This window comes from Aythya marila (assembly GCF_965140915.1).
Source record: "Aythya marila genome assembly, chromosome: 1".
NCBI lineage: Eukaryota > Metazoa > Chordata > Aves > Anseriformes > Anatidae > Aythya > Aythya marila.
The window spans coordinates 53,592,440-53,616,160 of NC_139042.1; the positions used below are offsets into that span (position 1 = coordinate 53,592,440).

At 37.8% G+C, this 23,721-nt stretch overlaps 1 protein-coding gene across 2 annotated transcripts; it reads right to left on the reverse strand.

The window, feature by feature from the left end:
* Positions 1-7,422: 7,422 nt before the first annotated feature.
* Positions 7,423-23,683, reverse strand: TGDS (TDP-glucose 4,6-dehydratase). 2 transcript variants are annotated; one of them, XR_014319327.1, is made up of 13 exons: positions 23,521-23,683; positions 22,849-22,915; positions 22,333-22,401; positions 19,159-19,249; positions 18,048-18,190; positions 16,967-17,065; positions 16,154-16,213; positions 14,423-14,466; positions 13,963-14,128; positions 13,425-13,483; positions 12,505-12,578; positions 11,529-11,626; positions 7,423-11,109 (listed from the first exon to the last, which is right to left on the reverse strand). XR_014319327.1 is itself a non-coding variant. In XM_082782983.1 (12 exons), exons 1-12 carry the CDS (start codon positions 23,598-23,600, stop codon positions 11,009-11,011), a joined length of 1,077 nt encoding a protein of 358 aa, XP_082639109.1. In that variant the 5' UTR covers positions 23,601-23,683; the 3' UTR covers positions 7,423-11,008. The 2 variants fall into 2 exon arrangements, 1 of the variants encoding a protein (XP_082639109.1); XM_082782983.1 differs by lacking the exon at positions 12,505-12,578.
* Positions 23,684-23,721: the final 38 nt, after the last annotated feature.

Here is a 23,721-nt window from a genome sequence, read left to right on the forward strand (position 1 = left end):
CGAGGCTCCTTTACAGGATCCTCTCTTAATGGTGAAAAATAGATGTTTTTAGGGTGCAATTCACTCAGCCTGTTTTCTGTACCCACATGAGGAAGGAATGAATTGCATCACAGAAAGACATACCCTTCTTCATTTCCTTATTGTAAGGGTTGCCTAGGGTTCATTGGTACTCAATACTCATTAAAGGCCTACGTTTGGACAGATGAGTCCCACCTGGGTCCCCCGCTGACTCTTCACTAGGCCTTGCATCCTGACTGAACTTAGCTCCCACAAGTTGGGAGCTGACTGCGATGGGAAAGCCCTACTACCTAAAGACATCCACTGTGAAAGTTCCTAGTCTGATGACACGTTGCTTCCCACCTATTCAAGGACATGTGCTAGCTGAAGCATGTCTTTATACAGCTTCCTCAGAAAGGTCCTAAAATCACGCACTGCTTTAGTACAGCAGATGTCTCTGCCAACTCAGCTAGATCTTTCCGCAGGCATAAATAAATGCTATTTAGAAACTGCTGATACATTTTTATACAACTTAGTCAGGTATTGCTTGAGTGTAGTTCTATTCATTTTTGTCAGAGATAATGTATGAGCATTTAATTTCCTTTGAAAAATCATTCTTCTGTCTCCCTGTCTTATTCCCTTGTTTAGTGTATCTAAGGAACCTCTTCAGAGATCAAGAAGCTGTATCACCATTCAGCTAACAATGTTACAAGTCACTTTATATCTCAACTGACATATTTTTTCCATTGTCTATCAGATGTAGGAACTGGGATGAAAGCTTAAGCTACTTACAGTTTAGGTAAACACACCACTGACTGCCAGACAAAACCATCCTGAGAAAGCAATGCTGCTAATCTCAGCATCTTCAGCTGACAAAGGATGTGTAAATAATGTCAAAGAGATATACCACTTAGGAGCAACCCTATGTCTGCATCTACACCACAGCTCTAGACACCATTTGTCCGAAGTCTGTCCAAGTACTTCTTTGGAGTTAGTTCGTCAGATTCTAGCCTGGACAAACTATCAAGGCAATCACAGAATATAAGGTAGGATTCGTTTAAGGAACCCAGGCATCTGAGAGGTAGAGAGCTAAATCTCAGCTACAATGTGATGGTTTCCAAATAGTCAATGAAGGTGCATTGGGTTTACAAGACAAGGGTTTAGCAGCAGGGGAGCTGCAGGGTGGCCTCTGTGAGCAAAGCCCAGCAGCTGCCCCATGGCAGATCAGAGTCAGCTCCAGACAGCTCCAAAAGGGACCCAACGCTGGCCAGAGCTGAGCCAGTGACATTGGTTGCGCATCTGGGAAAGCAGATTTCAGGAAGGGAAAAAAACCTGCTGTGCAACAGCACCTGGGAGAGAGGAGTGAGACAGCCCTACAGACACCGAGGTCAGTGCAGGAGGAGCAGGAGGTGCTCCAGGCACCAGAGCAGAAGTTAACAAAGTGTTAGGGACTGACCGCAGCCCCCATTCCCTGTTCCCCTGTGCCTCCCAAGGGAAGAAGATAAGGGAGGATGGATGGGGGGAAGGTGTTTTTTAGTTTGCTTTTGGTTTCTCACTGTTCTAGTCTGCTAGTGATAGGCAATAAATTATATTAATCTCCCTATGCTGGGTCTATTTTGCCTGTGATGGTAATTGGTGAGTGATCTCCCTGTCCTTATCTCAACCCTTGAGCCCTTTCCGTCATATTTTCTCCCCCTGTCCCTCTGAGGAGGGGGAGTGAGAGAATTGTTGTGGTGGAGTTCAGCTGCCCAGCTGGGTAAAACCACCACAGAAAGGCAAGAAGCGCCTCCGTTGGGTGACTCATCCCTTTCTCAGACAGGCATCATGGAAAGGTCAAAAAACCCATCTCTCGCCTAAGTTCCCCGCCTTGATCTGAAGAGGAGGTGCGGGTGACTAACTCAAACTTAGACACTGAACTTTTACATGTTTAAAGTAAAGTGGGACGAATTCCACCCTAAACAGCGGTGGTAGGAGACAATCTGATTTAGATCGAGCAGATGCACGCTTGTTGGCAAAATGGGAAGTGAAATATAAGTTAATATCCTAGTTTTGGCACATGTGCAGCTCTACATGTGCAAAACCTGCAAGAAGCCAGCAGTCCAGCTAGCACACAGGCTGCCTTTGTGGCCTGTCACTCAGCACACAGTCAGGAAGGGGTGAGCCAAAAACCTCATGTGCAGCACGAAAGGGGTAGGACAGTGGGCCTGCTCTCTACCACTCAGCAGTGTAACAAATTGTGCCAATCACGGGGAAAGAAATATGAGAACTGAAAACCACATTAAAGAAAGTTTTGAAAGACAGCACAAAAACAGTATTTGAAAATAATATCTAAAACCTCTAAGGTCTTGACCTTACATTAACTCCTTCAAGAGACAGTTCTAGAAGATACTCGCAGTTTTTATTCAAGATACTAAAGCTACTACTTATTCCAACAGGAAATAAAAAAATGGAACAAAAGATATTCATCCCTCATGTCATGTGGGCTAAATCTCAAGAACATTGCCAACCAAACGAATGAATGCACCCTTGCTTTAAGCAATTACATGTATGTCCATACAAACAAAAATGCACTGTTTACCCTGAGGTTTACTGAGGAATAAAGATAACATTGATAAGCATAGCAGAATTGACAGTTAAGACTTCACTAAAAAATCTGTCTTGCTAACTATACCATCAACTCTGTATTCCTACATTTCTATGGGATATGAATCCTATATTACTACAGAAGCACAAAGCAGGAACCCTGAGGTATATTGGTAGAGGTGGAAGGAGGAAATCAAAAACACCCAAACTCCCAAGGAACTGAATCAGAAAAAGCCTTCTTACATGTGTTTCCTTACTCAGACCAGATAAAGCTTTCCTAACTTGCTAACTCACAGGAAGAAAAGAAAAAAGAAAAAGATGAAGACTGAATGTAGAATGCTAGATTCTAGAAATGTACAGTAAGCTGATTCTTTTTTTTCCTTTTTAAATGTATTTCTTCCCCAGAAAAATTCCAAAACAATTTAGCTCTTTTTTGGGGGAGCAGTAAACAAATAAGTAACAACAAAGATTTGACATTAGGGAAAATAATAATAATTATTATAATAAAAACTCAGACTGAGTCTTTATGTTTTTAAGCCCCTTTTATTGATCATACTGAATATCTTACTGAATATCTAAATGGGATTTAATGGAGGTCTAAATAGCACAGGAGGCAAAGTCAGAAATATTTTAGTCGAGAGGCAGAAACAATTCTTTTCTAACAAACTAACCCAGTTTTGAGTCCAAGGAGAAGGAAATTTTATTATGTATAGGAACAACATTTATTCAGCACAGAGAGGCATGCTAAACAGTAACAAATATAAGGTGCAGAAACTGCCTGCAGGGACAAGGAAGGGATTTCCTCTATTTGCAGATATAGAAGTCTGGGGGGAGGAAGGAGAAAGAGAAAGGAGAAAGACCTGAGCTTTCTAAAATGCTCAGAAAGCCTATGGAATATGCCAGGCACAATAAGTTATTATTGCCACTGTCGGAAATAACAAATAGAGGGTGTTTCAAAGGAAAGCTTTAAGCTTCTTTGCTATTTGTCATGTTCTGTGGTTGCAAGTTGTTGTGCTTCCACTTGCAGCAGAGCTAGCACATGTGACACACTGCTTGCTGAGCTGCTGCTTCTGCTTCAGTGTTCATTCGCTGAAACAATGATTCAGTAGCCAAGGATGGTAACGAAAAATGAACCATGAACCAAATCCATCGGATTTTGAATATCTGAGTAAGAGTGAAGCGGCACTGTAAATTGTGATTTTCCTCAGATTCCCTGTGAGGTATCATCTTCAGTATTTGGCAATCATTTAAAAAACGTATGTAGCCACATCTGTAGTGGCAGAGAAGTTTCCCAGTTGCACAGAAGGAACGTTGTGATTAAAAAATGAAGGCTTCATTAGACAGGCATGAAAGTAGCCTGGATCTGCTTCTTAGCAGGGGAGACAAGCTAATAGAAAAATAAATAGAAATAAAGATGTTCACTGGCAAGAAGAAACCTGGAAAGTAGCAATGCTAACAAGAAGATGGTGTAAAGCAGATAAAGCTGAATGAAAAATGCCTGAATATTGTGCGACATAAAAGCAATAAAGCAACAACACTTGGGGTTATTTTCTCAGAATCTGCCAAATCACATTAGGAAGAAGCACCAAACTGCAAAATCAAACAGTTAGAACTTTGAAAACACTGGAATTAAGGTTATCTCTTAATTTTATCCACTTCTTCCACATAAGACCTGCAGCCTTATTCAGTGCATGCTATCCAAATCGCATAGCAAACAAAAATTAGATTTTCTTCTCTAAGCCCCCATCACTGTCACCTTTAATGTTGTAGTGATTCACAAAATTTCTCTTTAAATTCACAATACCTCTGAGAAGGGAATTGCTTTTACAGATAGCATTATCCTTGTTTTAAAAACAGAAATTTTAGGCGCTGCTGTAGCACACAACTGCTATATATGCATCTGCCTGTGTGCCCCATTGAAAACCAAGTGCTTGGAGAGGACAAGAGTGACACAAGTGATTAATCCATTCCCAAAGCACCATTAATATTTTTGCTGAGTAAATAAAAAGTCTTTGGGAAAAAAAAAAAAAAAAAAAAAAAAAAAAAAAAAAAAAAAAACTGACATTGCATGCACAAACCTACAGAGAAGGATGCAAAAACAATCATGATCTTAAAATTTCCTTCTTTCCTTCTGTTCCTAAGTACTTGAGTGTGCAGTCTCAATATTCTTTTGAAGGCTTAAAAATCGTTAGGAAAAATTTTGATGTAAGCATATATACTACCTCTTACCTGCCTTATTTGTAAGGGTCTAAGTAACAATTATGCCACTTGTACTAATAGGATATTAATCAGCAGTGAATGCTCCTTAGATTGGACAAGCAAGTCAGTGACAATTTTTGATGTGATGCTGTGATTTAAAAATAAGTAAATGTATTTAAAAAAATATATATATAATAATAATAATAATAATAATAATAATAATAATAATAATAATAATAATAATAATAATAATAATAATAAAGCTGTGATGCCTTTTCCTGAGTAGATGAAAGATTGCAAAATATTGGCAAGGAGCTGATTTGCTCCAGTATTTTTCACTGGTGACACCAGTACTGAGAGACTTTTTTCTGTGTATTGTTCTGGTTTCAGTATATTAAAAAGGCCAGAAAAAAAAAAAATAATAAAAAGCTCTGAAAGCAGGAGAAAGTGTCTTAAAGACTTTGGTTCCCTTTATCAAAACAAAGGCAGGGTGATGCTTTGTTTCAAAATGCCAGCAACTGAAGAGATCTTTAATCTAACAGAGAAAAGGTTTAACAGCACTAATGGCAGCAATTTACCAGAGGACAGACCCAAATTAAAGTAAGGGATATATATGGAACAGTTGCAACAGATTATCCAGAGAATTAATGGATTTCTCGCCTCTTTGTGTCTTCAAACCAGAACCAGATGCTGCCCTTACAAATGTGCTTCAGAGAAATCCAAACGATTGGTGCCAACGAAAAAGTAAAGAAAGGAGGAATTGCAAAGACTGGGTGACATTCATTACCAACGTTTCTGGCCCTAAGGCTGTTCTTTAGCCTTTCCATGAACCAGAGGTAGTGACGAGCATCTGCTGGCAGCAGCAGAACAGGGAGATTCAGGAATTTTGATCTCAGTTCTAGATGCTGGGGAGAAGCAGCCTCTGGATCTTCTGTTTCTGACTCTTTCCTCGTCCTGAGAGCTGCCACACAGGATTTCTGTGGCTTCGAGCCTTGTCCTGCCATGTGTCCTCCTCCCCGCTCCCGCAGCACGAAGCCCTCGCTGGTGCAGAGACCTTGGAGGCCCTCGGGCTCCCTCCCTACCCACCTCCTTCCCAAATCACCCCGCGGTGGTTTTTTCATCCACACCTCACGGGTACAACACGTGAGCACCCCAAAGTTTGCCATTTCAGGGGGCTGCTGCAATTTCCTCACAGAGGAGGCCCCTCGCAGAGGCACCATCCATGCCACAGCCCAGGCGCCACCGTAGCGGCAGGGCACAGAACATGGCGCGCGCTCCCCCGGTCCCACCGCTGGAAACGCCGCCTGCGTCTGAAATGAAACGAAACGGAGCGAAACGAAACAAAACGAAACGAAACGACGTAAAATAATAATAAAATAACATAAAAGAGTTAACCGACTGAGGATGACAACAGGAACTTTCGGGCCACCCAGCGTTGGGCGCTGGCAAACCGGCCCGCACGGGTAGAGTGCTGCTGCCGGCTCGACCCGCGCGGTCGTGAGCGACACGCCCGACATGTCGCGACAGCCAGAGGGAGCCGTGCCGAGCCTGGGGCCGCCTGGGGCGCTGCTGAGCCGGGGCTGTGGATTAGGGGGGACAGAGGGGGGCTCAGCCACCAGCTGGCAGAGGCCAGGACGGCCGCAGGGGGCTGCGGGTGCGGCGACAGCGGCTGGGGGGCGCCGCGATAGGCGATAGTAGCGTGCGGAATGAGGGGGGAAAAGACAAAAGCTTTCTGCCGAAACCCGGGATCGAACCAGGGACCTTTAGATCTTCAGTCTAACGCTCTCCCAACTGAGCTATTTCGGCTCATGCTTGTTAGAGGTGAAAGAGCTACCTCAAAGCCGTTGTTAACCACAGTTCGCCTGGCCACTACACCTAAAATTTGGGTACGAAATTTTGGGTACACGGGCATTTTGAAGCCTGATAAATCCCACACAGAGCTCTGGGTGCTCTCTGGAGCCCTGGCAGGAAGAGCCCCACCTTCTGCAGGGAAGGTGCCCTGCGACTGCACAAACCACACCACCTAACTGAGCATATTTATCAAGAAAAAATAGTATTTTATTCCCCTATCGCCATTTAGGCATTTATTTGAACAGACAGGCGCTATCTCACTCCTGTGGCTACAGGACAAGTGCAGGGGATGTGCCTGAGCACATGTTAGCATGCACAGTACCTACAGCAAACACACTCATGGCTTGAGTTTCCAAGTGCTTCTTTGCCCACCCCATCACCCCAACAAAACCTGCCTGTGAGAGCATCCCTTCTCTACACCCCCTGCCGTGCTGCTCTGCATGTCCGGGCACCGCTTCTCCCTCCTCTTAGCCTAATAAAACCAAACAAGATTCTGATGCAAATTCTCATCACCCCATGGTTTTCATCGCCACGGGTGATGATTGTTTTACTGAGCAATGATGAATGTAATCACTTAATGAGTGTGGCTTTTATTGATGCCACTAACGCAATCTTATGATCTTTGGTGCTGATAAACTCAAAATGTGTGATTACACACACAGAAGTGAAAACACTATTGACACCAGACTTTTCATACCCATTACCACAGGGGAGAGGGGAAAAAGAGCACTATGGATCAACCATTTATTCTAATTTTTATTATTTATTTAATCCTTTCTTTTTGCTAGGAGAGAGTAATGCAAACAGTGGAAATAAAAACAACAGCAAGGCAAAAATCAAACAAAAACACAAGCATGATTCTGAATCAAATATAAAATATTTTATTAAACAGTCCAAAGGGTTTTTTTGTTGTTGTTGGCTTTTTGTATGAGAAGTCCATGTATTGAAAAGTAGGAATATCTTAGCTATTTAAAGAGTAGAAGAATACAGTTTTAGCAAAATGGAACATCCTGAATACAGTTGAAGCTATTCACAACTTTCTTATAAGACATAAAATAGCACGTGCTATTTTGTTCAGAATGGGAACCAAGGGTTTAAACAAAACAAAAAAAAAAAAACACAGACATCAGCTTCTTCACCCTCAACCTTTCTCGTATACCTAGTAAAGAACAGGGTGGATGAATAAAAGTAATTTTTTCATCTATCATTTTATGACAATGTAATAAAATGTAAACCAGCTTCAACCTCAAGTGGGATCTTAAAGACAAACAGCTTATGAATACATACAAGTAGATGCCAAGGTATACTTTGTCAATAGACAAAGCTTCAGAGAGTACAAGTATCATCTCCATCACACAAACTGGGATCTGCTACACATGCAAAGGCCCCACAGTGCAGAATTCCCAGTGCAGACTCCAGACAGCATTTCTGCTGCCATCTGCTTCACCCATCTTCCCATTTCCTTCGCTGCTGCTTGCAGGAGATCTGCAGACTTCATAAACCAAGACAGTAGCAACATTGATCTTTCCCAGTGCACACAATTGAAGTGCATGGGACTTCAGTAGCTGCTTCCTAAAGATCTAATCCATCCCACAACAGTAAACCCCCAGAGATGCAGAACAGACAGCAGTCCCCAAATAACTTCCCAAGTCTGAGCCTCTCATCTGTGACAGAACCTGTACAGAAATCCTCCTTCAAAGAGCAGCCACTCTCCTTTAGGAAAGCTTCACCAGTGTAAGTGATACAAACATCTACTCTGTTTATTTTCTTATTGGTTTAACCTCTTTGTTCCGTGACACAAACCCTGAGGAAAGTGGACTGAAAAATTGTTATGCTTACAGTATTTTACTTCATTACTTTTGCCTTCTGCTGAAGTGCTACTTCATATCTTCTCAGTGAGGCATAACCAAAAGCAGTGCACATCTCCACATTAACAGTTTGCTGGTTGATTTTTTTTGTCGTTTTCCTTCTACAGAAGCAGCCAGAAGGTTAATGGCAAAATAAGCTGTTTTCTTCACGAGTACGGACTATTCCTGGGGAAAGTGGGGAAAGAAATGCTCCTACCAGAAAACTCACCTGCTAAGGCAACCTGATCTACAGCAAAGTAGCACAAAGTAAGAATCATAGATTTAAAAAATAAGTAGGAATATCTGTTCACCATCTCAAACAGTTTTGAAGATTTCTCAAAACATTTACATAAACTAAGAGAATGGCTTTGACTAACAGTTAATAGATCCTTTTGACTCATCCACTCCCAATAATATTGCTTCTATGCAACCATTTGGATGGTTAGATAGAATGTCATTAAACCTTCAGCATCTAAACATTCAAAACAACTTTAAAAAGACCTATTCAATAAACTAATCACAAGCTTTTCTTCTGTGTATTTGTCATCTCATAACATATTATCAGAAGTTAATTTTTCTTTTTTTTAGTGTTTCAAAGACACCATATCTATTTGTAAAATTGTTTCAACCAGCAATGCGTGTTTGACCATGAGATTTAAGCAATTCACTGGTACAAGCTTAAGGTTAAGTATATGGTATGCCAAATATTCCAACAGACTAGCGCATGTTAAGTCCTGCAATTTTTGTTCCCAAATTAAAGTTTTGACTACTAAACCAAATATGAGAAAAAAAAAAAGTGTGATTCAATTCAAGTACAGTATTATCATCCCACCTTGTCAAAGAAACATGTTCCCAGGCTTTAGAATATATATCCGGGACAGAAACTAGTTTAGAAGCTTACTGCTCAGTCTTCTTTTAGGATGATTCTTGCCATCAACAGCACCATACAGCACACGAGGTGTGATGCAATTAGGAGCATTGCAAGTCCAAAGGCAGCAATACCTGTCAGCTGAGCCAGATGCTATTAAGTGTTCAGTAACTACCATAACTCTAGCTTGTGCAAAGGTAGATGCCCCAAACTCCACTAATATATCTTCAGTGATAGGGGAAGAATTTCTGCAGTGTGTTAACTTAGTTTCTGAGAGTCTTGAACTTACAGCAATTCAAATACGCAGTAAAAGACAACTTCAGAGGCCAACAGTGTTTCTAAGCACACCCTAGCATCTTAATCCTACACTTCCACAGCTACGAGGAAGCAAAAGAACTGTTTGGGTCTGTGCTTTTATCAATATACTTCTATACTAAGCAAGAAGTTTCTTCTTTTACACGTGTCACCTCAAAGGCAAAACAGTGAAGATTAAGTGTTCCTGTGTCCTAAACAAAACAAAAACAAAAAACACACCATCTACTTTTTGAACAGGTATATACTACCTCAGCTTATTTACTCAAATAAGAGAAAACAGTTACACTGTAAATTTTTAATCAATAAATCAATTCTGAAAAATTTATTGACACATTTTTAGCACTGAAGTTTCCTTCTAAGTTTTATATTAAAACTCAAATTTTGTTTCATCTTTAAAATGTTTGTCAAAAAAAAACACAGACACACCAAACACAGCATCAAATAATGTGTGCCAATCCACAATCCAAAGGAAGTATTTTAAACTTTTCATCGTACATAGCTTTCACATCACAAGAAGTTACATTACCGGAATGTTAATCTCATTACAGTATTTGAAGTCTGTTACAATAATAATTTAGAAAAGGAAAAAGGAAATTAAAACATAAAAGGACATAATAGAGTAAACAGATGACTTGTAAGACATGGGAATGAAGTTTAAGAAATGGCTTGTGGAAATTTCAGTAAGAACATCTGCTACTTTCTTAACACCTTCCCCATCCCCTTTACAAAGAGGCATTTAAAGTTAGAGTAGATAACAGCTTAAACTGTCATCTACACAAAGTAATACTGCAACAATAGAGAAAAGAACTGTGAACCATATGGCTGCCATATCTAGTTTTTATCAATCAATTTATGCTCTCCAGAAAATACATCATCTTTTCCACTTGATTTAAAACAGAAGGCAACTATTTAAAGTGACAAAACATATTACAGTGTAAAAACAATAAATCAGATGAAGAATTTCAAAATTAAAAATACATATATACACACATTCATTGGAAGTCCCAAACACTGTAGTCACAATCCTGTCATTCGAGATGAGTAAGACAGATTTGACATCAGTTATACTAACTTATAACACTATAAAAATTCTTTACCCTGTAAAACTCTTCAGAAATAAAAAATCTATACCTAGTGAAGATTTAATATTGCACCAAAAGCTGAAATTAAACTTAAAAGGTTAAACTTATAAAGTGCTGAACCCTTCTAAGTCATGCCATATTATAGATCTGTACTCATCATGGTTCACGTATCTTGGACACATTTAGAATTTGCTGTGGTCACTTGATTGCAGGCTTCAAAGAAAAGACTGTGTGAGGTAGAATAGATTCCTTCAAGTTCTGCCACCTTACGGAACATTAAGCTGTGCAAATGGCTCTGTCACAGGAAAAGGCTCCAAAGCTTTCTCTGCATTTTTCCAGTTGTGAAAGTTTTCTTTGTACCATTCAACTAGCACATAAAGAGCATTGATAAATCAAATTGAACAGAGATAACGGGGAAACTCAAGTATTTATACAGATAAATACTACCAACATTCTCATTTTGCAAGAATTTAACCTATAATGTTCAAAAAAATCTAGTTTTAGCCTTTACAAATTCTTTATTCAAGATTTGTTGTACCAATAAAAATTACTTCCAGTACCTTATGCTACTTTTTTTAATTATAAGCTTTTTATATTTATAAATATAAATATATAATTTATAAATTATAATTTATAAAAAGGAGCTAATTTTATGTAAAATTAAAACTACAAATTCATTCCCTTTAGCTCATCATTAATTAACCTATAGACTGAATTTTACTCCCCTCTCCCTTTCTCTCCTCCCATCACTTCCAAATCTATTTGTGTAAATGGCATCAGACATACTTGTTTTCTTTATTCCTTCTTTCCAAGGCACTTTAGGTCTCCATCCTAACTTGTGCATTTTTTCTGAACTCATTGGGTATCTCATGTCATTGGCAGGTCTGTTGACAAACAAAATGCACAGGGAAAACAATTTGGTTAGACTTCTTCCATTAATTAGATACACAGCACTTCACACTGTCTTCAAGCCATCATTAGGTATGCTTCAGTTTTGAAAATCCCCTTCAACTTGAACAGATTACACTGCCTTCCAAAAAAAGTGACAACTGAGAGCAGCTACAACACAATTCAGCTTGCACAGTCAACTACTTAGAATTGACTAGAATAAATATGAATTAATGTCTTCACACAAAAATTAATGCTAATCTCAAATCACTGTCAATGCAAATTGGTGCATTTGCAGCTCTTTAGACAACCACTAAGCAAGGCAGTGTTTTCCAATAACTGCATTCACATCCTGAAAGCCCACAAATATTCACACACTTCATATCTGAAGTACAAAGATTTCTAAAGCATTGCCGTTACAGTGCCTCATTAGCTGCACAAACTTATTATCAAATATGTAGAATCCAAACTGCAAGATTCAACACAGAAAGACATTTCCTTCCAATAAGTACAGCACACATTTTTACTTCCACAATCTGTATCCTAATACTCTTTTGTAAGGTCCTAGCGTTCTTTTAAAGAGGTATTCCCATGCAGTTTTTTCTCCCAAGTCCATTTATCTTTAAACATTAGCAGACAGGACACAAAACACATGAAGAACCATCTCAGTTGGAACTACACTGAAACCTACTGAACGTTTGCATCATGTGCTCAAAGGGAATTTGTTCAGGTACCGTGACACATTTATATAGGACTCTGAAAAATACTTCCTTTTAGAGAAAAATTAGTACATTTAAATACATTTCAGTTGCCAAGAAAACCATCCAAATACGAACAGAAAGTGAGAATTCTAAAGGCCACAATAATACTTAACTGCTATCTGCAGATATGTGATTTCTAATCACTCCAGAGAAAGAGTGATATCTGAAGGATGCAGAGTCATTGTTGCTGCAGAAAAGAAATGGAGATAAAAGAACAGAGCCAAACCAAGCCTGCAGTTAAGGATTACACACAGGAAAAACACTTACAGAAGCTATCAGTTTTTGCTGCTGCCCTAATGTTTTACATCTACATTTAAGAAGGTATTTTTATCTTAAGCTAGGAATTTAGCTAGGTACGTCTTTCTGTCTGTGGAGTGTGGGTCTAACCTATAAAGCACATCCAAATCCAAACTAGTCACATTAACACCAAAATATTAAAGCTAAGTGAGAGACACTTAGCTAAATGAGAGAGCTGGATTCACCTCTCAAGTGATGTTGACAACAAAGTAGCGAATAAAATATCCTTAAGGATTCAGTTACTGTGTAAAACTGGTTCTTTTCCCAGAGCAAACTTCAGCAGTGCGAAGTCTGAAGAAAGTCTGCAGACAGCCTTTGAAGATTAGAGTGTACTTCCAAAGCAGTACAAGCTTTCCAAAAATCCAAGTAATTAAAAAATAATTTTTTTTTTTTAAAATACACTATACAGATTGTAGACATCAAGTCCACAAGCAAATAGAATTAAGAAAGCGAAACAACCTTCACTTCCTCAGAAGTTATCACGTGATTTCTATGCACTCCAGAGAAAGAGTGATACAAGAACTATGCAGAGACTCACTGTTGCTGCAGAAAAAGAAACGGAGATAGAAGAACAGAGACAAACCAAAGCTGCAATTAAATCTAGAAAAGTTATCCCAGAAACACTTTTGCAAATAAATATGTAAGCATTGAGCAGGAAGCCTTCAGGACAGAGCTCTCCTGTACTTGCTTAGCATTTTTTAAATTTATTTTTTATTTTTTACTTTTTTTATTTTACCTGTCTTTGACGTAATCCATCCAGTGCTCCATTTCAGATTCTGAACTGGTCTTCTTTATCTAGTAAGAAGGGAAAGAGGAAAAAAAAAAGTCACCCCCTTGTATTTTGCACCATCTTGACATACATTTAAAATTAGATTTCAATCTGTCATGGAAAAACAAAAACCAAATAGAAACAGTCTTTTGTCTAAACTGAGCTGTCAAACTACTTAAACCAATTCCAATACTTCTCGCTCATCCAGGCACTTGTTAAACAGTCATAGCTCAATTGTTATAGTTTAATCTTTCACATTTTCAGACCAAAAATAAAGTAGTCAACGTGGAAAAAAAAAAATCAAATGGTTTCTAATTGCTACACCAGTTATGTCCTAGTCAGGATAGCCAACTCAGTGCCTGTACTGCACATAGCACAGCTGCCACAGGAAGGTTACAACATCGTTTTTCTATCATCCGCTGCAAGCACTAAACTACCTCACAGAGCAAAAGGTTTATAGAATTGTTTATATGGGCAATGACAAGTACTGTAACTTTTTACTCACTAAGTGGATTAACTCCTTAGCAAGCTGGGCAATGGACATCTCAAAATTAGTTCCAATGTTATAAATTTCACCTGGCTTCCCCTCCTTCAGAACAGTAAGGAATGCTTCTACAACATCAGTAGCATATAGGAAATTCCTTCTTTGAAGTCCAGAACCATGAATACAGCTAAAAAAAAAAAAAAAACAAAAAACAGGAAGAAGTAGAAGATTTTTGTTAATTTCTAAACAGAAGCACTCAATTAAAACACATCTTAAATTGTTCTACTGTTAGAAGTCACCTGAAGATACTTTAATTTAAATAGCTGACATGCAAACAACTCTTTTTAAAGAAATCCTATTACTGAAATAAGCAATTCATAATTTAATTATTAAATTATCATTTCACAAACCGTACAATATTTACAACTAATTGCAGTTTCACAGCAAAAATACCACACAAAAAAAAAAAAAAGTTACATACCATTTTCTGTTCTGTTGCAACAAAGATATAAACTTTGGAATAACCTAAACAGTTGAACATCAAGAAAACAAAAGAAAATTATTTTAGAAGTTATTCTGCAAAGAACACAGTGCTTCACCAGCAAGTATAATTACATACTTTAATAAATAAATTTTAAATGTTCAAATAAACTGAAGTCTTATCAAGCAATGCATTAAGCCTAGGAACTGCAAGCTTTTTTTTCCTAGTATAAACAGAGTATTTTGTAAACCACAGTTGCCTTTTCTGAAGTTCACAGGAAATCAATTTTTGATTGTTTATATATATATATTATATACACACATATATACATATATACTTAAGAGTAAATGCCTCTCACCTTTCTGGTCATGCATTACAAACGAACAGTTATAAACTTAGTGCTTTTACATATGAGAATGGTTCCATTACTTTTCACACAAAGAAATGAACTAGAGTCTTAACAGTTATGACTACTGCAAACTATTCAGAATATAGTTTGACCATAGCGCAAGTTGCAGTAAAACTATAGCAAGAGTACCAGTCATTAAAATAATTAAATTTTTAAGAGAGCCAATAGAGAATTTAAAGATAAGTAAACACTAGTGAAGTGATAGACACCAGCTTGCAGCATGAATATTTACAATTGTATTATGTTGGGCTATATGCTTAGATACATGCATCATGGCCCAGAAACTTCACAATGGTTGGTCCCTCTAATAAGTTTTCAAATTGAACACACAGAATTTTTTTTTTTTTTTAAACTTCTTAATTTACTTCATACCCTAAACATAGGAGTAGCCATACTAGTTAAAACCCAAGATCTGTTTTACCCTAGTATTGTTTTTAACAATAACTAAAAGTGGATACTTGTTGACAAGTTTAAAGGAATCAAGTAGCGATACATCTCAGGAATATAGTCCCAACATCAGGCAATCCACAAACAAATATTTGCCAAGCCACAGATCAGTAAAAACATGTTTTAGAAAACATTGTTTGTCTATCTGCAACAACACAGGGAATACAAATTACTTATTTGGCTAAAAACAAAAGTAGTAAAAAAAATCTCACTAGAACCACAAAATAGAGCTACATTTCAAATAAATTCACTCCACTAGCGTATTTCCGTTCATTAGCACAGCGTGGTATTACCTACAAAGGCATCTCCCTCTCACTAATAACTATTTTAAATGGCTATCCTGCAAGGTACTATGGAACTATGTAGAAAAAATACAAGTCTGTCTGTGCTACTACTCACCATATATCTGATGGTGAAAGGTTTGTCTTCTCTATTGCCCATACAGGTTGGAACGTCTCTTTATACCAGATTCATCTCTCCTAAGTTACTTTAAATGTTGCCTCAGTTATTTAATATTCTTAGCTACAGCAGGTAAAATGTAAATTCAAGTAATTTGTAGGGGAAGCCTGCCAGTTGATTATTTGAAAATTAGGAAAAGTACAGAACAAAGCCACTGCAGTTAAACTCTTGTAAGTAACTGGAAGTCTTGAACTGATGCTTTACTGACAACCAGAACACCTGTATACATTGTGTTGATGGGAAAATGTTTTAGTGTGAGATCAGAATATACAACCATGTGTAAGCATTGACTAATATACTTCCAAGACAGAGCTTTTTTGAAAAATCTGTCCATTCTTATGAGAAAAAAAGTAACGTTACTAAAACCTTAAACTACAGCATAGCAAAGCTAAGAGTAAAGCATAAGTTTGACTTACTTTTTCTGGATACTGGTGTGGCCCATAAACATTACTGCTTCGCGTAATAACAACTGGAAACTTAAAAGCACGAAATATCCATGTCATTACAGATTAAGTATATACACTAGTAAAAAAACTGCAGGCTTCTTGTTAAAGAATGAATGATGACACTTGCAGTGCCTAATAAAATACCTGAAAGCTTTTACAGACATTAATTAAGCTATCTGCCTCTAGGCCTATAATGACAGATGCTCCCAACCTCTCAGTCTTGTTAAGGACCCACCATAGGACATTACACATGTGTCTGGTTGACTGCAGACTTCCTCACTGTACAGAAGTGTTTCAGTCATTACCATATTCAAGTCAACCTGATGTCAAAAACAGCTTTGCAGAATAACATATCAAAAGCATTGAAAACTCAAAATATCTTTGCTTAAACAAATATAATCTTTTCATCTTTTTTCCCCTCATTCACTATAAAATTAGTCTTAAAACAATTTGAATTTTGCATATTCTGCTTATGTATATCTGGACGTTCCTCAAGCTTACAACTGTTTTTTACATTTTTACCAATCTTTGAACATTTTATCAAAAATAACTTTAGACATTACAGTTCAGATTTTTTATTTCTGAATCTAAAAATAATTGACCACTCTCCAGCCCTTTGCATGACCAATAAGTGGCTGATATACTCTGACCTATCCAAACTACAACACCAGCAACCAGGAAAGAGGTGGCACCATGTCATCTACTACTGACTTTTACACTCTCACACGTATAATATACATTTAAGTAGGAGCTTCAGAGTTTTTGAAGCGTGCATTAACTTACTTGGTACCTTTCCCAATAAGACTGAACAAAACACTCCGCAGCTGCTTTAGAGGAGGCATAGGGATTTGTAGGGCGTTTTGGTGAGGATTCATCAAATTCCTAAAATGAAAGCTTGCATTACTCAATTTCTTTTGTCCAGGCACGTCTTACAGTTATAAAAGCTACAGCTGCAACTGAAATAAACATCTCTAAAATATTCAGGCACACCAGACTGAGAAAGATACCCCTCTATTTAGAAAGGAGACAACCAATAACCCAAGACAATACTTATCAAACACAAGGGTCAGCCAGAATATCAGCAATAATACTTTTATACTTCCAGCCAAGTATCTCACAGTAGCGGATCCTTAGATATTTACCCTGCAAAATAATAACCATTGCCACAAGGAAATTCAATCCTCTTTGAGCTCATATTGCTTCTGAGTGCACCATGACACCACAGCCAGTAAATTGAGCTTTCAGTCCTAAATAAAATTGGTCCACTCCCCTTTCTCTATAAACTTTCTTCTCTAAAGAAAATAAAATTTCAGCCCACAGCCTTTCAGAAACAAGGCTCCAACAATTCTGTCTCGTTCCTCGTGGCTACCCTGCCAGTTTTATCTATTTGCCACTTGGAAAAAAAAAAAAAAAAAAAAGAGAAACGATAATGAAACAAAGGAGGGACTATATAGTTGCTAAGGTGCCACTCACAACTATCACCTACATGCATAACTAAAAGACTTACCGTTCTTGTCTGGCCTTTGCCTCTGAAATTACTTGATCCTGATTTACTTTTTTTTTTTTTAAAAAAAAAAAAAAAAAAAAAAAAGAAAAAGAAAACCTTCCTTCCTTCCCCACCCCCAAAATATATCTTTAAGAATCCCTGCTATGATTCACAAGGAGTATCTATCACTTTGAAGCATTCACGTGTTATTAACAACACCAACAAAAAAACTTCGGGACAATTTTGATACTTGGCTTTCTAGAAGCAATTAGTACCTACTTACATGTTCAAGTATTGTCAGAAATAGCTCAAAATCATACATTTAGAGAGGCTGAGGAAAGTTCTACTAGTTAGAACCTCATGCTCTTTCAAACTCACCTGATCGGTGCTGCCTCCATATACTTCATCTGTACTGACATAGACAAACTTCTCCACATTGGCTTCGTGTGCAGCAGCAACCAGTACATTAGTGCCATAAACATTCACATAGGTGAATTCCAAGGCATGCCAAAATGAAAGATCTGCATCCAAAAAAAAGATTAAATTTAGGCAATACATAGCTTTCTATTGAACCATAATATTAAGGGCAGTGATATAGACTGGGATTTTATCACTAGTTCTTTGTCAGATAGCACAGTCACCATTAAATTAAGCCACTTTCTATATATACTTGAAAACAAAATCTTTGCTTCAAAAAAGAGGCCAGAATGAGGAACAAAAGCTTATTAGCTACAGATGGTGCAATTTGAAATAGCATAAGTTAGCTTCATTTAAGTGGCAGCATAACTAATTCCCTCCTCTAGGAAGTGCCAAGCTCAGTCAGGAAAGTATCACTCAAACACCGTCATAAGATACATTCACATACACCAATTACTGTTAATAAACCACCACCTGTTTTAATTCTTAGGATTGTTCCGCCAACTTAATGACTTTGGGCATATCAATTTTGATAATTCTGAGAAGCATTTTCCTGGAGAATTCTTCAAGGACTTTTGCTCACGATGAACAGAATATGATAGGAATACTTCTCATCAACAATTTTACAGAAGAGCAATAAATCTAAACCAGGTACTTCTGTGTATAATTCATCTTCTCTCTTTTTAGAGCCCTGGCAGGACCCAATGGGGAGCAATGCTTACTCTTAACTTCTACTTTCTAGTGTTTCCTGCAAGGTTACAGCCAATCAAGTGAAATTACCTTCATGACTCCATTACTACAGTGTATGTTACACAAGTCTAGATGGAATTTAAAGTATCTTTATACATAAAAAGCATTTCCATTTATACACAATCAAAATAATGAAGTGCCTTAAAGCTGTGAACTCCTTAAGTCAAAAAGGCCGCCAGGCCTTCAATCATGTATTCTGTAAAGATATCAAACTGTATCCTTGTTTTAAGTGAATGGGGGAAAAAAAGATGAAAATTATCAGTATACTATTTCAAACAAACATACACACAAAAATAATACCAAAACATACAACAATACTCACCTACATGAGTTTGGGCTGCAAAATGAAGGACTATGTCAATCTTCTCAGTTTCAAAAAGCTGTTTTATAAAATGAGGTTCACAAATATCCCCCTGAACAGTAAAAAAAAAAAAAAAAAAAAAAAAAAAAAAAAATTAGTTTGTTTTTTTTTCTTTAAATAACGAATATGCTGTAATTTGATTCAAGCATCATAAACAAGCCATTATACAGGAGGCACAGGCGAAAGTTTTGCAGTAAGTACACGCTTGCAAACCCAAAGCATTTATCTTATATCGGAACCACAGTATTACTCAATTTTTTTCTTTAATAGCAGTAACAGAAAACTAAGACTGTCCAGTCAAAAGAGGAACTTATGTCTTTGAAGAGCAAACAAGATATGAATATCTAGAGTTTTAGATATAAGATGCTTTCTTTTAGTTTTTCACAGATACAAATACAGCTACCAACAGAGTTTGGGGCAAAATACCAACACTGTATTGCTTTTTGAGCAGCCGCCTCAACAACAGGTACCTCCTTTCAGGTTTTATATTACTGTTTAATATAAACAATATCACCCCCAGAATATACACAACAGAAGTATAACTCGTAACTTGAAAGCTAAGGTCAGAACAAGTGCCTACAGCAAACAGGAAAGTTATTGGAGTCTGGCTGGCAGACAGTGACACCTAGTGGCATTATAAGAGGTGAAGTTCATCCCCACTGTTGTCAAAATAGATGGATGTCTTCCAAGGGTATTTTTTTTATCACCAGAAAAATTGATGGATTTGGAAAAGAGTCAGGCGTCAACACACAAGCCATTTGTTAGTCCGACACACAATCAACAGCAACTTTCAAATGTAAATACAAGCTGAGAAGTAGCTTTTGATAATCATCTATTGCCTCAACTTAAACAAGACAGTACTTCAAAAGCTATGGCACGGGGAGGAAGACTTATGTATTTTCAAGAACAAGGCAATTAACTGAACATAGTTCAAATTCACCTACCTCTTAAGAAGTTCTCAAGCAATGATTCTGAACAACAGCCTCAAAGAAGTACTGTATGTCAGAAACAGAAGGAAGATCTACGGATTTTCCTGTATCTCATCCCTGAACACAAAACACTCCAGGAAATACTTCAGACCCATATTAGACCCAAATTTTAATTAATATGGCCAGAATTAGTTACCTTTTTTTTTTTTTTTTTAACTGAATTTTAAAATTAAATATTCCTTTTTCTTTTAAGATTGCTTTCAATAAGATCACTCAAATTGATATGTTTCTTCTAAAAATACTGTCAGATGTAGACTTTGCCTCAGAATTAAGATGATTAAGAATCTCAAGGTACTTTAAGAAAGCTTTTTAAAAGTAACTTGTATTTACACAGACCTCCCCATTGTCAAAAAAATGTACAATTACAGAAATAATCCTCAACCTTTAACAAGTATGTCTTCCTCTAGCATGCATTGAAGGGCACTGTGCTGAGCAAGAACATAAATTGCAATTAAAACTGTTGGAAGTACTACAGTACCCTTCATACTGCCCCTTATGGAGATCTCTAAGCTTTTACTTCTCTACCTTCTAAAACAAAGAAGTTTTCTACAGCATTTATCCTTCCTGCTCTCTCTGAAGGCCAGCAGTAGCATCACAACTCTAATCTTAGGCCTTGACCCTTGGGGAGTGTTTTCTCAGTGCATTTTTTCTTGTCAGAGTAAATACCTTGCCATCTGCATCTAAGTTCTAGCCAACCTTCTTTCAAAATAAAGAAATAAATAAATAAGCAAAAGAAAGAGGAAAACACCACACTAAATTCCAACTGGAATAGCTGGAATGAATTATTCTCACAGTAAGTTTTGTGAAAATGTATTCCCTCTCTTGTTCAGAAGCAGCATTTACCATCCTCCTGCTTGGTTTACAAGATGCCTTCTAGAACTCCGTGCACTGGTAACCAAGCACCAGTACATATGCAGGTAACAAGGCGTTTATTTAGCATTCGTATATATCACATCATATACTGAAAGGTGTCAAAAACAATAAGAAAAATAACAAGAGAACAGTTTGTGCATCCTGAAACTGCGTACGTTCGCTTAGCACATATTCTCTTACCTCTCGAGCAAATTTTATCTAGCAGCTCAGGGATAAATATTTATGAAAATAAAGAGAGGTTTACAACAACAGGCACTGGGGTAACAAGACATGTGGAAAAGTTAATTTCCCAACCTTGCCTGAATCTGAGCAGTAAGTTGAGTTTACACTTTTTACCTCTGAAATAGTTATGCCAGTTTAGTAGATAGCTGCTATTTCAGAAAATTAAAACTATGGGCTTTTCTCTGATATCCTGCAATTTCAAGCAGCCTAGCTCGACAAACAGGCCAGCATCAGCACTGGCTTACAGGCAGAAAAAGAACTTCTGCATACAAACCTAGCAGTCTGAATATTTATTCGAACAATAAATCTAAATCTGTCTCCTGTCTGAAGCCTAAACTGTTGGAGCAATAAACTGATGTAACCATCAACATTTTAGAAAGCAAAGACATACTTCGAATCTAGACCCTGTTCCAAAACAACTACAAAAGTACACACAACATCAACAGCAGTAAAAGGAAGAATGTAGCCTGATTCCTAGCACAAATAGAACAAGAAAGAGGACAATGCACACCATGGAATATAACGAGCTGCAGTGTTTGAAGGTGCAGAACCTAAGAGAGTGTCTAAGCATGAAGGAGCCAAATCAAAGGCCATCTTGTCCACACCATTTATCAAAAGCAGGCTTGGAAGTAAATGAGTCATTCCTAAAGCCGGTTATCTCCATACTCAGGCTTTTACCAACCCTGAACCTTTATTATACAATAAAATATACCAATGTTCAAAAGACTGCTTCAAGTAAGAGGCCGAACAAACTATCACACAGCCGCATACTGTCACAGACTTCTCTGGGTGAGACATGGACTCTACTAATAAAGGTACTGAACTCTAGTTACTGCTGTTGTGTCAAGCCAAGCGTCAAGCACACTGGCATATTCCAAACACTGACTTATTCTCTACAGAAAATTAGTAGAAGTAATCTCAATTTTCATTTATGGTAAAACAGTGGTTTTATCCCTAGGTTTTGAGGAGCTCTGGAGACTACATTACTGTGATACAAACACACACACACACAAAGTTAAGTTCCCTAGAAAGAAAAAGAAGGCTTTATCACCTGGATAAACTTGTAGTTTTCTTTCTCTGAGACAGTTTCAAGATTCTTCAAACTTGCACAGTAGTCGAGCTGAAAAGAAATACCCACAGAACATCAACAAATAGTCTTCATAAAAGCAAGCAAGCCCACTCAGCTCCAACCCAATTACTAGAAAACTGAAGATTAAAGTAAAAACTGCTTTCAAAAGAAAAGCTATTCTGCAAGCAAACATTATGAAATACAAGAAAACACAGAAGTCTGAAAGATATCCTTAGATTGTAAGACTTATTAAGCAGATATCCCTAACTTCAAAAGTTTCTTCTTTACGCAAATTACAAACAATACGTAACTATTTGTAGCAGACACAGAACTGTAAAAACGAGCATCGGTTAAATTGTTTTTGCTCAGGAGCAAAGGGAGAGTTAAACATAAATTTAGCAAATAATAGTTTTTCAAGTAAATTTCAACACACTGTAGTTTACATTAAGAGTCTTTTAAAATGGTATTCCTTAGTAAGAAAGAAGACAACCCACTTACTTTATCTAGGTTTATAATCAGATAATTTGGATAGTTCTTGACGAGGGACACGACTACATGTGAAGCACTACAGGATGAAAGAAGAAAAGCGGATTTTACAACTACATTATTGGCCTTAATGCAACAAAGCGATGACAAATCAATACCAATTGACAAATCAATATCGAGTGCTGTCAATCAAACAACATTAAAAGTCAGTTTAGCAAGACCAGAAGGCTATGGGGGGGAAGAAGGAGCTGTACAGACAGGAGGAAGAGCATCTCACTGCGGGATTTTAAGACATGGCAACGTCATTATTTCAGTTGCTACATACTGATAAATAAAAACAGGACTAAAAGTTTGTGCTGTAACAAGAAAAAAAAAAAAGAGGTATTTTTTTTATTAAAAAAGAAGCATTATACACTACAGCCTATTAGCATCCTAGAAGAATTTTATACACTTGAGTTTATACATTAGGGACATGCTATATATATATATGTATGTATGTATATGTAAAATATGTACGTATATATTAGAACACAGCCTTGGTACTAGACAGAGCTCATTACTCGACTTCTCTAAGTTACAAAGCCAACTCCCAACCCCCTACCACCCTCCCAACCCGCCGCCACCGCCCTTGGGCGTACGAAGAAGTGGTTTTGGGTGGTATTTTGTTGTAATCAGCCCCCTCACATGAAGCCGGCGCCGCCCGTCACCAGCAGCCGCTTCTCGAAGCGCGGCGCCGCCGCCGCCACCGGCTGCTGCCCCGACATCGCCCGCGCTTTACGGCGGCGGCGCGACACGGCTCACCCCTATAACAGCAGCCACTTTTTTTTTACGACGCTGCGCTGCCTTACGGCTGAACCAGGCAACGGCCACGTAGGAAACGGGGGG